General features: G+C 34.9%; 2 protein-coding genes across 8 annotated transcripts in view; one reads left to right on the top strand and one right to left on the bottom strand.

Annotated features, from left to right (window-relative positions):
• ST3GAL6 (ST3 beta-galactoside alpha-2,3-sialyltransferase 6) overlaps positions 1-5798 on the top strand; it is a 68461-nt gene extending 62663 nt beyond the window's left edge. For all 7 annotated transcript variants that reach the window (XM_058296013.2, XM_058296010.2, XM_058296011.2 and 4 more), the window contains 4 exons: positions 15-201; positions 304-441; positions 3470-3622; positions 4995-5798. In XM_058296013.2, coding sequence (XP_058151996.1) covers positions 15-201; positions 304-441; positions 3470-3622; positions 4995-5081 — 565 coding nt within the window. In that variant the 3' untranslated portion in view covers positions 5082-5798. The remainder of the gene's footprint in view (positions 1-14; positions 202-303; positions 442-3469; positions 3623-4994) is intronic.
• Positions 5799-6677: 879 nt separating this feature from the next.
• The window catches only part of DCBLD2 (discoidin, CUB and LCCL domain containing 2), a 71234-nt gene continuing 64127 nt past the window's right edge, over positions 6678-13784 (bottom strand). The window contains exons 14-16 of the mRNA XM_004465931.5: positions 12511-12560; positions 11585-11722; positions 6678-10863 (exon numbers count right to left, since the gene is read on the bottom strand). Of these exons, the coding sequence (XP_004465988.2) occupies positions 10394-10863; positions 11585-11722; positions 12511-12560 (658 nt within the window). The 3' untranslated portion in view covers positions 6678-10393. The remainder of the gene's footprint in view (positions 10864-11584; positions 11723-12510; positions 12561-13784) is intronic.

Below are 13784 nucleotides of genomic sequence, written 5' to 3'. Positions count from 1 at the left end.
TTTACTACCCACAGAATGAATAATGGTCCTGTTTTAGGACATGAAGAGGAAGTTGGGAGAAGGACAACCTTCCGACTTTTTTATCCAGAATCAGTTTTTTCAGATCCCAGTCAAAATGATCCTAATACTACGGCGATTCTTGTTGCATTTAAGCCACTTGATTTAAAGTGGCTGTGGGGATTGTTGACTGGTAACAAAATAGTAAGTTGGCAAAATTGATCTGCCTTTAGATTACCTTCAGTTTTTTTTTTCTTTAAAATAAAGGCATAGTTTTCTATTTTCTTTATTATTACTTTATTTCAGAACACTAAAGGTTTTTGGAAGAAACCAGCATTAAAATTGATCTATAAACCTTATCAAATCAGAATATTAGATCCTTTTGTTATCAGAATGGCAGCTTATGAACTACTTCATTTCCCAAGATTCTTTCCCAAAAATCAGGTATGTATGTTTCTTTGCCCAGTTTCAAAATAAGGGTTTGGCTGGGGTAGGGAAGAGGGTACCTGGAGCTCTCTGAACTGTATAAGGTCTACCACTCATGAGGGGGCTTCTGAAGGCCACATCTGAGTTAGTGAAATGAGATATCTGTGGATATTATCTTTATGTTTTCTAGGTTGGAAGGAGAGGAACCTTAAGTAGATTTTTCTTTTCCTGCCCTTGTAGGGTATTTCTGGGATCTCTTTATGCATGGCCCTCTGCCTCATTTTGCATAAAGACTAAAATATAAACAAACAGTGAAAGGCATTCTATAGTAAAAAGCACAGCAGTGCATGCACTTAAGGGGTTTTTCTGCACACTTGTGTAATTTCTGTAAGATTCTTTCCTGGAAGTGAAATTCTCAAGTCAAAAGCATAAATATTTTCAATTAAAGCTGTATGTCATAATGATTTTGAGGAGAAAGGACAGCTTCTGAATGTATGTTTTGTGACTTTTTAGTCCCTGGGATTTTCCTATGTGAAGTATGATCATGTCTTTTGTTTTTTGTTTGGGGTAATATCTTTAACTGCAACAGAATAGGAAGCCTCTGATCATACTCAGAGATGATACCAGGACTAATTGTAACTAGGTAACATCCCAGTAAAACATGGCATCCCAAAAGCCAAGTGGGTACCTTGTTGTATTTCAAGAAAAAGATTGGCCATATCAGATACTGGCCAGAGGTTGAGGACAAAGAAATATACCCTGATTTTGGAAACATGAAGGTCATACTAGTGACATTGACAAGTATAAGAAAGCCTGACTGAATTAATGAGAACATGTGACATAAGGAAACAGAGACAGACCTTTAGTGGGGTTTGCTTAAGAGGGGGCAGAGAAATGAAGCAGCTGTTGGAAGAGCACATGGTATCAAAATTTTGTTTTAAGATATATGGTATGTTTATATGCTGAAGGGAGTGGTTCAGTCAAGGAAAAATATGAAGGGAAAAAGTGGATAATTGTAGAAGCAAAATTGTTGAGAAGAAAGATGGCATAAAATAGGCTAGTGAAAGGGTTGACCATAAGGAGTAAGAGAGAAAGATCATCCACTGGAAGAGAAGTGAACAAAAATATGGGTAGAGATGCAGGGAAGAGGGTACATTTTTTGAGTTGAGAAGATTATGCAGCTTTTTTCTGATCTGTTTTCTTAGGGAAAAAAAGGATTGTCAACTTAAAATAGAAGGGAGAATAGGGCTGTTGAAGCATAAAAAGGTATAAAATAGTCATCTTGGAAAGGAGGAATGGAAATTTACTAGAAGAATGTAATTGGATTGGTGGAAATACTTATTACCCACTTGAGATTTACAATCATGAACTTAAAGTGAGACTGGGCAGCATGTTATTTTTCTCATGCCAAATCCTGCTGTGTGGAGGTGGGTACAGAGTGAGTGAAGAGTTGGTCATCATCAGAGTTAAGATTATGTCAGATGAATTACAGGTGCTGTAGATAAGTGCAAGAGAACTGAATGTCTCTATAAGGGAACGATTATAATGAATAAGGAATCTTAGGTGTGAAGAAAGGAAGTAGAGGACATGAAAAGGGCAAAGGAAAAGGAAGAAGTAGGATCGGTGAATGACTCCTAGGATGTTTAACCTATCAACTTCCTTCTCTAGCAGATGGCCAAGTCCTGTGGGAGTCACCATAGCACATGGGTTAAGGGAAAGCTGATGCTGAATGCCTTTATGCTTTCAGACAAGCTTGCCTCCTAGAACTGATTTGGTTTTACCAGACTTCTTTGATTTTCTTAAAAATCAATCACATATAATTTCCATTTGATCTATAAATATACATTGAATCAAAAGGAAATCTTGAATTGTGTGAAAAGCTTGAATATATTTTTTATTTGCTCTTGAAGGCCATCTCATTGAGAATTCAAACTTTAAATGCCATGACTCTACTGTCAAATCTATTAGGGTAGTTTTCAGAAGTGTGTGTGTGTATGAGGGGTTATATTTGGTTTCTTTTTTAAAAATTGATAATGATTCAGTTGAGATTTTAACATTTTATGTATATGTCTGGAATCTTTATTTTCTAGTCAGATACTATTACATTTTTTTGCCTTTGTACTTGCTTGATCTTTGTAACAAATCTAATCAATATTATATAACTATTTTTTCAAGTATTTTATGTTTGTTTTTGATAGTTTTTCCTCATTTTAATCAAACTATGTAATTCTAGATATTGGGCAGTTGACCCAGAAAAATCTAGAGGACAGTGACTCTAATCCTGGGAACTCTGGGGATCATCTGAGATAATTCCAAAAAATGGTTAGAAATATTTGCCTGCCCACTCATAAAAAACTGCCTTTAACTGAAGTTAGAATGGGAGAGAAGAGCAATAATAGGGTTGTACATTGTGATGTAATATTTTCAGACATAGTCTTCAGTGCTTCTGTTCAGTAATGGGTCTCAGTGGGTGGGAATAGGAAACAGAGTAGCAGTGAACAGTTACAGATCGTTTCATTATCTATACAGTAGGGAAATTTTCTTATTCATTAGTAGAAAACTTTCCATAATATGACACTATCTTTTATTTTTAATAATAGAGCCATTTTAAGACTAATAATATGAAGCCTTTACCATGATTTTACCCATTGGTGAATTAAGCTGTCTTATATCTCATACATGTGTTCAAAATCTGCTTTCTTCACAAGAAGGCAAACTCATGTTTTTAAATAAGGGAGCAAACATCCTTTTCCTTGAGCCTGGAAATATTCCTTCACTTGATAGTTGTCCACTGAGCAGAAACTGCAGTTAAGCTTTAATTTTGAAAGACTCTTAAGATTTCAATTGCACTTTATATTTTTTGGAACTGAGGATATATGTTTTCTATTTGGGGCTTGAGTTATATAGGACATGATGAGGGTTTAATTATATTTTTCTTGATTAAATGTTTATAAATCCATTTTATAAGATGATTTCAAATTAGAAACAATACTTCGTTTGAAATTTTTTCTGATTTTTGAAAACTTTCAATTTTTTCCCCTTCCAGAAACCCAAACATCCAACAACAGGAATTATTGCCATCACATTGGCATTTCACATATGTCATGAAGTTCACTTAGCTGGATTTAAATACAATTTTTCTGAACTGAAGAGTCCTTTGCACTATTATGGGAATGCCACCATGTCTTTGATGAGTAAGGTAATATATACACACCCATTACTTTGGGATAATCTTTGATCTTTAGAATTGGAAAGCTCAAAGTCTATCTTCTTATTGTCTCATATGAGGAAATTGAGGTTCTGAGAGATTGATGGATTGATGATTCACAGGGATTACACAGCCACTAAATGTTGGAACCCAGACTCCTTTTACTAGAGCAGTTCCCAATTTGTGGTCCTGAGACTCTGGTTATTGCCAAGGGCCATCAAATCCATACAGGGACCAAGTCTTATCCTAGATATTGTCTCATACTTGCATTTTTAAAAATATATGCAACTTGCTGTGTTTGAAATATTACAAATTCATTTAAAAGGCATTGATGTGCTGATAATTATTTTCATGTATTTTTTCAGTTCAGTAAATGAAATGATCTACACAATTTTAATCCCATAAAAAATTTCATGCTCAAAATGATTGCCTGTATACTAGATCCTGCTTCTCTTGAATAGGGATTATTGGTTATAGATATGATTGTGAGCATTTTTGTTTTACTTGACTGAATGGGAAGGAGTTTCCTAGTTTAAACTTAGTGCTGCATCACAAGGATAGGATTAAATGTAATCTATATATTTTTAATACTAAATTATGAAAATTTTGCTCCATAGTACATAAGTAGAGTCCATAAGCAATCATTCCCAAACACTACATAAAGTTGAAGTAGTGGTATTATTCAGGTTAGATCCTAGTATTGTCTTTTGGATTTCTCTCTCTTCTTACCCACCAAAAGACAAATACTTGAAGTTTGAATAGTCAAGAGGAAGGTGCCTGGAATAAACTCTAGATCAGGCTCATTTTATCCTTACACTTTTCTTTAAGAGTTGTGGTATTTGAAGAGTTAGCTGAAGAAGAGAACATTAAAACAACTCGACTTATTTTAAAATAGAAAAAAATAAGTCCCCGAGGAAAATTAGGATATTCATCAAAAGGATAGAATTATTATTTTTTAACATATCCTAAACAAAATCATGCTTTCAGTAGTTTATCTTCAGGTTGATATTTTTTCTTTTATACAAGTTTTCAGATGTTGCTTTTCTAAAAGTGACCAACTCATTCTGATTGTAAATTTTGGTCTCAATGTATACCATGACTCAGAAGACTAGGGGATTTTGTGACATGAGAGGCTCACTTACGTATGATTTACTTGCTGTTTAAAGTGGTAAGAGTGGGCTTTAGGGAAGGCTCTGGCTCAAGAATGAGAAAGGAGAAAGAAATTAGAATCGTAACAAATTAAAAGTCCATGCCCCTTGTTACTTAATGAGTTTTCTTCACAAGCATTTTAGGTACAAATTCTCTTGTTGATGTTAATATTTTGGGACACAATTGGTGACTTTGGTTTTGCTTTTTTCTTTAGAATGCATATCACAATGTGACTGCAGAGCAGCAATTTTTGAAGAACATTATAGAAAAAAACTTTGTAATCAACTTGACTCAAGAATGACCCTACAGATTCATAAGATGATGCTAACAGAGTTAGTTTTATTTTTATACTGCAATTTTTAGTTTATTTTTAAATATGTTGGATGCACTCATATAAAATTATGTATACTACATCTTTTTGCTGACTGGTGATTCATAACCACCAGTTTCTGTGAATATGTTTAATTTATGAAAACCAAGAAAAGTTTAGTTAAGGTGTCAGGGAAATAAAATTTTGACTGCATTGTTTTTAAAATAAGCTAGTCTTCTAAGGTATTTTTAAATATTTTCAAATACTTTTGTCTAAGACTTTTGAAGGGATGTGACTTTCTAAAAATTATGGGGATGTAGTTTACTATAACATAGTTTAAGTGTAACATGACATTTTGAGAGGAATATTTGTTGACCCTTAAAGTTGCCAAATATACCTCCTGGCTGGTGGAGAATTAGCATGGCCTGGATATGGCAATTGGGGAATAATTTCAAGCCTACATCTACATAATTATTTAGTTCCCATCTGCTCCACCTGGGGAACCTGATTTGAATCTTAAAGTAGTCCTGATTACATCAGAGTGTATGGGTATGGACATTCATAGTGGCTTAAGTATTTTTTTCTGTAATTAAGCCATTAGATTATGATGAATAATTGGTAGAATGAAGATGGTTTTCTTGTTTTTAAATTATAGGGAATAGGCTAAATCAGAAATTCTGGATGAGTAAAAAGCAAAGAATTAATTTACTAATGTCTGGTGGCTTTGCATTATTTTAAAGATATAACAAAGTTTAACTTTACACAGATAAGCTGAGCCAGGCAAGCTCAAGGAGGAGAAATCCTTAAACAGTATATTTTTGCTTGGTTTAATTAGCCGATTAAATTTTGAAAGTTTAATATTTGAAGTAAATTAGGAGAAGTGAAGAAAACAACAGAATAAGTATACCCTAAGAGTCGAGCTGTTTTTGGAACTTAAACGGTATTTTCATGATTAAATCTAATCTTAAACTGCAGAACTTACCTCACAACCTTCCTTCAGAGTAGATTCCAATGGGATGCAAACAAGTCAGTTCTATAAATGTTGTGAGCTTGACTCCCTCCCCAAATTTAATAAATATAATCAAAGGCTATTTTGGGGAAAGAAGAGGGTTGAAGGAGAAAGGAAGATAACAGTAGAGGTTTCTATTGGAAGAGTTATGAATCGAAGAAGGAATTAATATTTTTGAGCAGTAAATATCACTGGGAGACACTGATGGTATTATGGACAATTAAGGTGACCCCCTAAAAAAGGGTAAAGCATTATATCAGGGTCAGAAACAGGAATAAATGAAATTCTTAGAAGCAGTGTAAAGAGTAGAAAACAAGTAATTGATTTAACTCAGACCGAGACATTCACATATGTGGACTATGTTCTGTTAATATCAGCTTACTAATAGTACCACAGTTTTACTTGATTCTCCTATTAACGCTGAGGTAGAAAAGGCAGGTACTAGACTACAGTCCACATGTGTTCACTGTGGTCTTTCTCTCATCCACACAACCATAGGCTACACCTTGGCTGCTTAAGTTCAGTCTGATGTTAAGTAAATCGTGCTTCAAAAAGGATGGTACTACCACAGAAAAAAATTAAAGTCAAAGTCAAAATCCTTTAGTAACATTTTCAAAGCAAATATAATATTGACCATGGAATTTCTGACTGATGTTACAATTGAGGAATCTGGCTTGCATAGTATGAGAAAAGGTTTTTACAAACTTCAGGGTTGCTTTATTAAGCCATAATCTGAGCAAGACACATATGTACAATTTATTAAAAACAGATGAACACATTAAAACTCTATTTATACAATCTAAATCCTAGCAACATATACAGATATTGAGTGACTACAGTACATGCCGAGGTAAGTAAAATACATTCTGGGAGAATATCACCGACACTCAAGCCATTTTTATTTTCAATAAGTTTTTCAACACAAGTTTTGTTTCCACCTTTCCCAGTGTCAAAAATTAAAAAAAGGAATAATAATAAGAAAAACTTAGTAACTAAGTTGGATTAAATGAGAACTGGTGCCACAGTTGACCTAGAAAGTATTTTAATAACTATCCAACTCTTATTTAGATTTTGCAGTTAAGGGACTTCAAGTTTAGAACCAAAAGGCAGAGCTAATAAGGTAATTAATATATTTAGGTAGAGGTTCAGTGATTTAAGAGGGTCTGAAAAGCTTTCAATGTCCCACATAATCTACCAGTTCTTTCAAATTGTGTATCATCCATCATGGTGTTTCTATAGCCCTTATTCTCCAGGTGACAATGTGGAATCAAGGCAGAGACATGTAAGCGTTATCACTTCCCATAGCATTGTGACCACATTCATATTTAAATGAGCTCATATTCTATTCTCATCCCCACAAAAAGGGGAAAGGCAAGTGTATACATGTCATAATTTTAATTCCTCTATCATTTTTTTACTCAAAACCATTTCCACCAGCGAATAAACCCATTGTTAAATGCAAAGTGCAAACAGTGAAACGTGAACTTAAATAACTGGACTAGACCCTGCACATACAATAGGATCTATTTAGATTTATAGCTTTTAATAAAATATAAATCAGAAATTCACAATATCTTATCTTTAACTGTGCTGGCTCCTAAGATTAAGTAACAGCAAAGTCAGTGTAATTTTATGCAACCTATAATGGACACACTTGCTGCTGCCACTGTCTGATTTTATTTCTGTAACTGTATTAATAGAAACAAAATTTAATGCAATAATTGACAGTGACTTAAGTCTTTTGAATGTTTCAAGCAAGAAGAAAACGTCAAGGGAATTTTGTCAAAAACGGCTACCTTCACATTTTATCTGATTGTCTCCAAAGTTGTATATATAACAGACATATAAACTTAGTTTAAAATAAATTCTACTATGAAAACAAATTAACTAAAAGATAAAGTAAAAAAATCAGAAAAACCCTTTGAATCAAGGCTCAGCTTTTCATCTGGAAAGTAAAATGTATAAAAGTAGTAACAACTAGCTATTTTATAAAAATCATTGGTAATTTAAGGATAGCATAATGAAAATATGAATCAAATCTTAAAATATGCACTGTTAAAAAAAAAAAAAGGACTCATTAAAAAAAAGTTCCAGGGAAAATAACCAGGTGCATATAATTACACAAAAATAGGAAGCATCTTTGGGAAAATGAAATAGTTACTGAAAACCAATCTCTTAAAGCTTCAAACAAGCATACGATTTGAGGAAAAGTATATTCTATGTGTTGTAAGAATGATTAAAAAAATAAAGCAATTTATTTATTCTTTCCACCTGAAAGAGGATGACTGCATTAATAATATGCTTTACACATTCATGTAGGTTTTAATAAACGTTCAACATCTGTGCTTTTTGTTTCAGATATTTTGAAACAAAATATATATTGGTTTTTCAATGAATAAAATTGTGCCTCAAAGTTTATCTGGAAATGAAAAATAAAACCAACTAAAGGAGCTTGTTTTTAAACAGTTCTAATTTTGAAGCAATGTTTAGAATACTGATATACTTGTGGAAGCAAGCAAAATGAATACTGAACATCTTTATTCAAATTTAGTAAATTATGGCATAATGGCAGTGATCAACAGAAATGACTAGAATCTGGCAGGAAAGCACATTTTTTAAAAACGCTAAGTCTACTCTAGGTACTATGGAAGAGGGAATGTCAAATTAATGTATTTCTATCATATGGTTGACATCTTGAATCATCTTGCCAGTCTGAGGACTTTTTAAAGATAATTTTTAACACCATATGTAATAAATTACAGATGATTTCTATTTCACCCTATCTAAAACTATTTCAGAGGCAGGTCATAAAGTGATGACAAGGAATTTGTCAGAAGTTATCTAACACAAGATACTGATATTCATTTGCTAGGATGCGCTAAGTTAGGGATTTTTAACTTTTTTTGTTCCATGTACCCCTTTGCCAGTCAGGTGAAAACCACAGACCCCTTACTAAGTCCACACTATACTTGTATTATTTAATAAATATATCACACCTGCATCAACATGTCCCACAAGAATAATGTTTATTTGAATTTCAGTTCAAGCTCACAGACCCCTTGTTAAGGACCGCTATGGTAAGGTCTGTAAGTGTGACGTGACCCAAAAGCCCCCTTCACCTCTCGCCACACAGAGCAGAGCAATCAGGCAGAAGTGAAGAATCCATGCTGCAGTGCTATTTCTTACAATACTTTAATGGGGAAAACAATTTTAAAACTTGTTTTGATTAAAAATAACAAAAATACTTTTGGTCTCAAAAATTTGTATATATAAAACCAAAGAAGAGGTAAACTCTGGCTGTTAGACTTTTAAAAAAATGTATATTATTTCTGAGTGGATGATCCTGCATTTCACTATGGTAAACATGAATGTGTCATGTTTACAACGTTTACTTAGAAGCCCCCACAACTCTCCTAGGAAGAATCCCATTGCAAATAAAGTTGAGGAAGGCAGATCTCCTTTATAGTTTTTCTAAACTGTAAAGTCGTTCCTGTTTCCACATACAGACATAACTGTAAGACATAAGAGGATCTGAATCCATGACATTGATGAATATCACCCAACGAAAAAAACTCAAACCTTTTATAAACATAAAAATAGTGCTGGTCACCAAATACTCCAGGCAAAATGAGCAGAAATGAGACCAGGTCATGTACCATGAAGTGTGAAAGCTCTTAAGAGTGTCAAAAGTGAAAAATCAATCACCCTGCTCATTACATCAGAGGTTCCTACCTATAGATCTTTCTAATGAAAGACAGACAAGTGTAAATGACTGCAATCAAAACAATGATTATACCACAAATAATAATTCTTTAAAAAAATAAATTCAGAAAGGAATATAGGAATAGAAAAGGAGGAAATCATGATAGTACCCACCTTTCACAAAGGAGCAGAATTTCAAGCCATTAGATATTTCAAGAACAGTACCATGCATTATTGCCAGTCAGGCTTGCAGAGACATCTCTTGAGTTTATTCGTGTACCTTCAGCACAGGTAATAAATACTACCTCTCAGTGATTTTTCTTTGAAGTGCATTATAGAGAGCTTTTCTGTATTAAAAATAGTGTTTTACAGTAGTAACAAACAAGATATTTGAAATTTAACAGGCAAACAGTAACTGTAGCAGTTACACCTTCAAAGCAAGCTGGCAGGATTAGTAGTTTCCTGTACCTTGGTTATCACATATTCCCCAACCACTTCAGTGACAGATATGGAATACATTCTATATATTACTACCACTATTTAAAAAGGCCATGTGCTTTAAAATGATGCTTTGTAAAAAGCAGCATCACCTTCAGAGGATTTCTTTAAAAATATCACATTCACCCTCCCTCCCTGCTACTGATAGTTCCTGCATGCTCTGTGGCACCTGGTATACCAATTCGTCTGGGGTAGTTGGACCTGGCATCCCCCCTTTTGGGGTATCATACTGGGCCTGGGCAGAAGAACAGCTATCAGTCCTGGAGAGAGGTGTGTTATAATTTCCCACTAAAGGGAGAGCTTGGTTTCCTGTAGCTTTGAAAGTGGATGTTGAAGGTAGACCAACGGACGCTGTGGGGTGTCCTGACATATCCATGACGATCGGGGTTGCATACTCAGGCCCAGAAATTGGGAGTGGTTCAGCGTAGGCATGATAAACCTCTTGCACCGGTGAGTTGTAAGGATCCAAGTCAGCATATCCTGGTTCTTTTCCTTCTTCTGGTTTAAAAGTAGATCTCTGATGAAGTGTACCAACAATTCCTCCCACAAGTGGTTGTGCATACTCTGTGGATATCACAAAACACAAACAACAGAATGTTATCATACTAATACAAGTCTCACACAATTTATGACAGCAGTTAAATGCTTACACCAAAAGCAAACACTTCTCTCTGGCACTTGTGTTGCTATCAGCACATATACTACGGATTCTCAACTGCAAGAACCAACTTCAAAAATTAACATTAAAGATGTTATCTAGTATCTCATGGTAATAATTCATGTCAGAAAGCCTCATTCATGTAATTTTGCATATGTAATGTTTATATTCTTCAGATTTATAGATATTTCATTGGAAAAAGAAATATTCCATTATTGAAATATTGGTCTTACAAAATAATTTCAGATCTTTTTCAAATATTAGTACATGTTTAAAATACTTATGTTCTTGGTTAATAGGATAAACACAGTAAGGAACACCCACTCTATGCTTCTGCTCTCCTAACCATCTCCCTTACCTCCAATAACACCAAAAGAAACAAAACTGTAGGTAAATAGACAAAATGCCCAGTCTGTAGAAATGGATGTCCCAGTTTTGTGGGGAGAGCATCTGTGACACAGAAATAACTGTCTCTCTAAAGGTCGTCTTTTAAAAAATAGTTCTACCTTTGGAAATTAGCTCAGTTCTTAAACATGAAGAAGACAAAGGTAGCTTTTGTGATTCGCAGGGCACTTTACAGCAAGCACACTCCCTCCGCCTGGGGTCCCAAGGCTGTCCCATAGTTACCTGCAGAGTCCGCCTGCAGCACTGTGGTGACCTCTCTTGGGCTCAGGTGATTAACTTCACTACTGCTATAGCGAACTGGGGTTTCCTCATGTTCCACTGATTTGGCAGGGAGAAACTGCTTCATTCCTTTCCACCAGCCTTCATTGTGATGGCAAGCAAAAGAGACTATTAAAACAAAACCTCTCTCTCAAAGGATAATAGTACTGCCAAGGGAAATCCTGTTGTATTTAAGCCATTTCTGTAACAGACATCTACACAAAGTAGCCTTTACATTGAGGCTTACTTTCTGCTTTGATAGAAGATTACCAGTGCAAAGTAGAGCATGACAGAAATCTCTAGCAAAGCAGAAAGAAATCACTGCTATTACAGTGTAGCTACATATACTTGTCTGTTGTAGGGGAAGATTCTAATAGATTTTTCCTCAAAAAACTTTCCAAGTTCTGTCTGGGGTGCTAGCAGTACCATGATATGGCTCCATCACTGCCCTTTTCTACCCTGGTCACAGCAATGAACTAAGAGCTCTTGGCTCCAAACAGCTATTCCAACAGTGATACTGGGAAGTGGGAGAGCTATAAGGGTCAATGTCTGCTGGCACTGTCAGCAAACTGCCAAACGCAGAGTAGGAATTCAAAAGCTAAGAACTCATCACGGCACAGAATGCAGGTCTACATATTCCTCAACTGCTGTACTCCACTTGAGAAATTACTTATTTTCCATTTCATCACTTATTTAACTAGAAGAGATTTTGCAGAGGGGTAAAAAGGGTCAGAAGAGACGAGAACTCCCACTTTTTTAACTGTTGGGATGTTCAAATGGGCCTGTGGATAACTTTCCCTCTTTCACTGCTGCCTCCTGGGGTGGGCGGGGCGTGGGCAGAGAGATACTTTTCACTGATGGAAAGAGATACAAAATTCCAAATAAGTTACCTGCCCGGTCCCAGTAAGGTAAGTCATAGGTGCCTTCAGTTTTTTTCTTTCTGGAAAAATAAAAAAACCTGGCAAATAGAGTGAATTCACTAAAACTGCAGGATAAATACCAAAGTTAATAATTAATCGAAAGCACACATTTCCACTTGCTGGTCTACCCAGGGGAGTCCTCTACTTCATTTGACTTTTAACGCTGGCACTTCTAAGGCTTAAAATTTCTGGGTTTTCAATAAATATTAAACAGCTACCTCCTGAGATAGTAACTTTTCCCCTTACCCTCCTATTATTCACGCAACAGAGATAAAGGAAGAAAAAAGGCAAGGTCTGTAGAATGAAAAGACTGAATCAAACAAGCTGATGAAAATTATGTTAGGTCTATTTTAGTTTCAAGTACAATTTATACAAATCAATTGATTTACATAGTTCACAGAACAAGATATCATTGATTTCCTATTCTGCATTGTTCTTTTTTCCAACTTCCTGTTTTCTACTGTCCTGTGCCCCAGTGAAGATTAACTGCACAGATTTAATGGTAAGACAATGCTGTCACTAACAGTGGAAAGTGGCAGGGGAGGACAGAAGGTGGTTCCCTAGGCCTGGGAGGCCCAGCAGAATCTCTGCGGGGGAAGAGTAATGTGTGCAGAGAAGAGATCTCTCCACCCCCCAGAATTCTAATGCATTCTCCTCTTTTCCAAGAGCCTGTGACAAAGAAAAAACAAGCAAAGGAAAGGCCATTTTCTGATTCAAGAATGTACATCTAATTTAATTAAAATTCGTGCTTTACAAGAAAGAAAGCAAATATTCTAACTTACAAATGAGGACAAGATGGTTATGTGATTTGTTCAAGATCACAAATGTGGCTTTCACAGGGAACAGCTATGTACTTTTCCTACTAGGAAACACTTTTTATCTGGTATTTTTAATATTGATAGTAACAGTTCCCTTATTTTATAAAGTCTGGTTGTATTTAAAATATAATATTTTCCTTATTTCAAAGTAAAGGAAAATTAAAAATATGTGGAAGAGATGGCAGGTATTGAAGCTGTTAATTAAAAACAAATGAAAAAGAAATAATGCTTGCTTATTGGTTAAGCACTTTCTATTTGAAAATCTCATAATCACACAATTTCAAAATAAAAGCAAATCAATAATCTTTTCTAAATGGAAGTTGGATACCCGATATGTGACTAGGACAGCAAATTAAAATGGTATGAGTATTAGCCAAGGGTTGTATTATAAAGGATTTTATAAGCTTAATCTCAAGTAACAAAGCT

The sequence above is a fragment of the Dasypus novemcinctus genome, chromosome 4 (genome assembly GCF_030445035.2).
Source record: "Dasypus novemcinctus isolate mDasNov1 chromosome 4, mDasNov1.1.hap2, whole genome shotgun sequence".
In the NCBI taxonomy this organism is placed as follows: Eukaryota; Metazoa; Chordata; class Mammalia; order Cingulata; family Dasypodidae; genus Dasypus; species Dasypus novemcinctus.
Note: the sequence above shows the minus strand (reverse complement) of the source record. Positions and strands in the feature narration are given on the sequence as shown.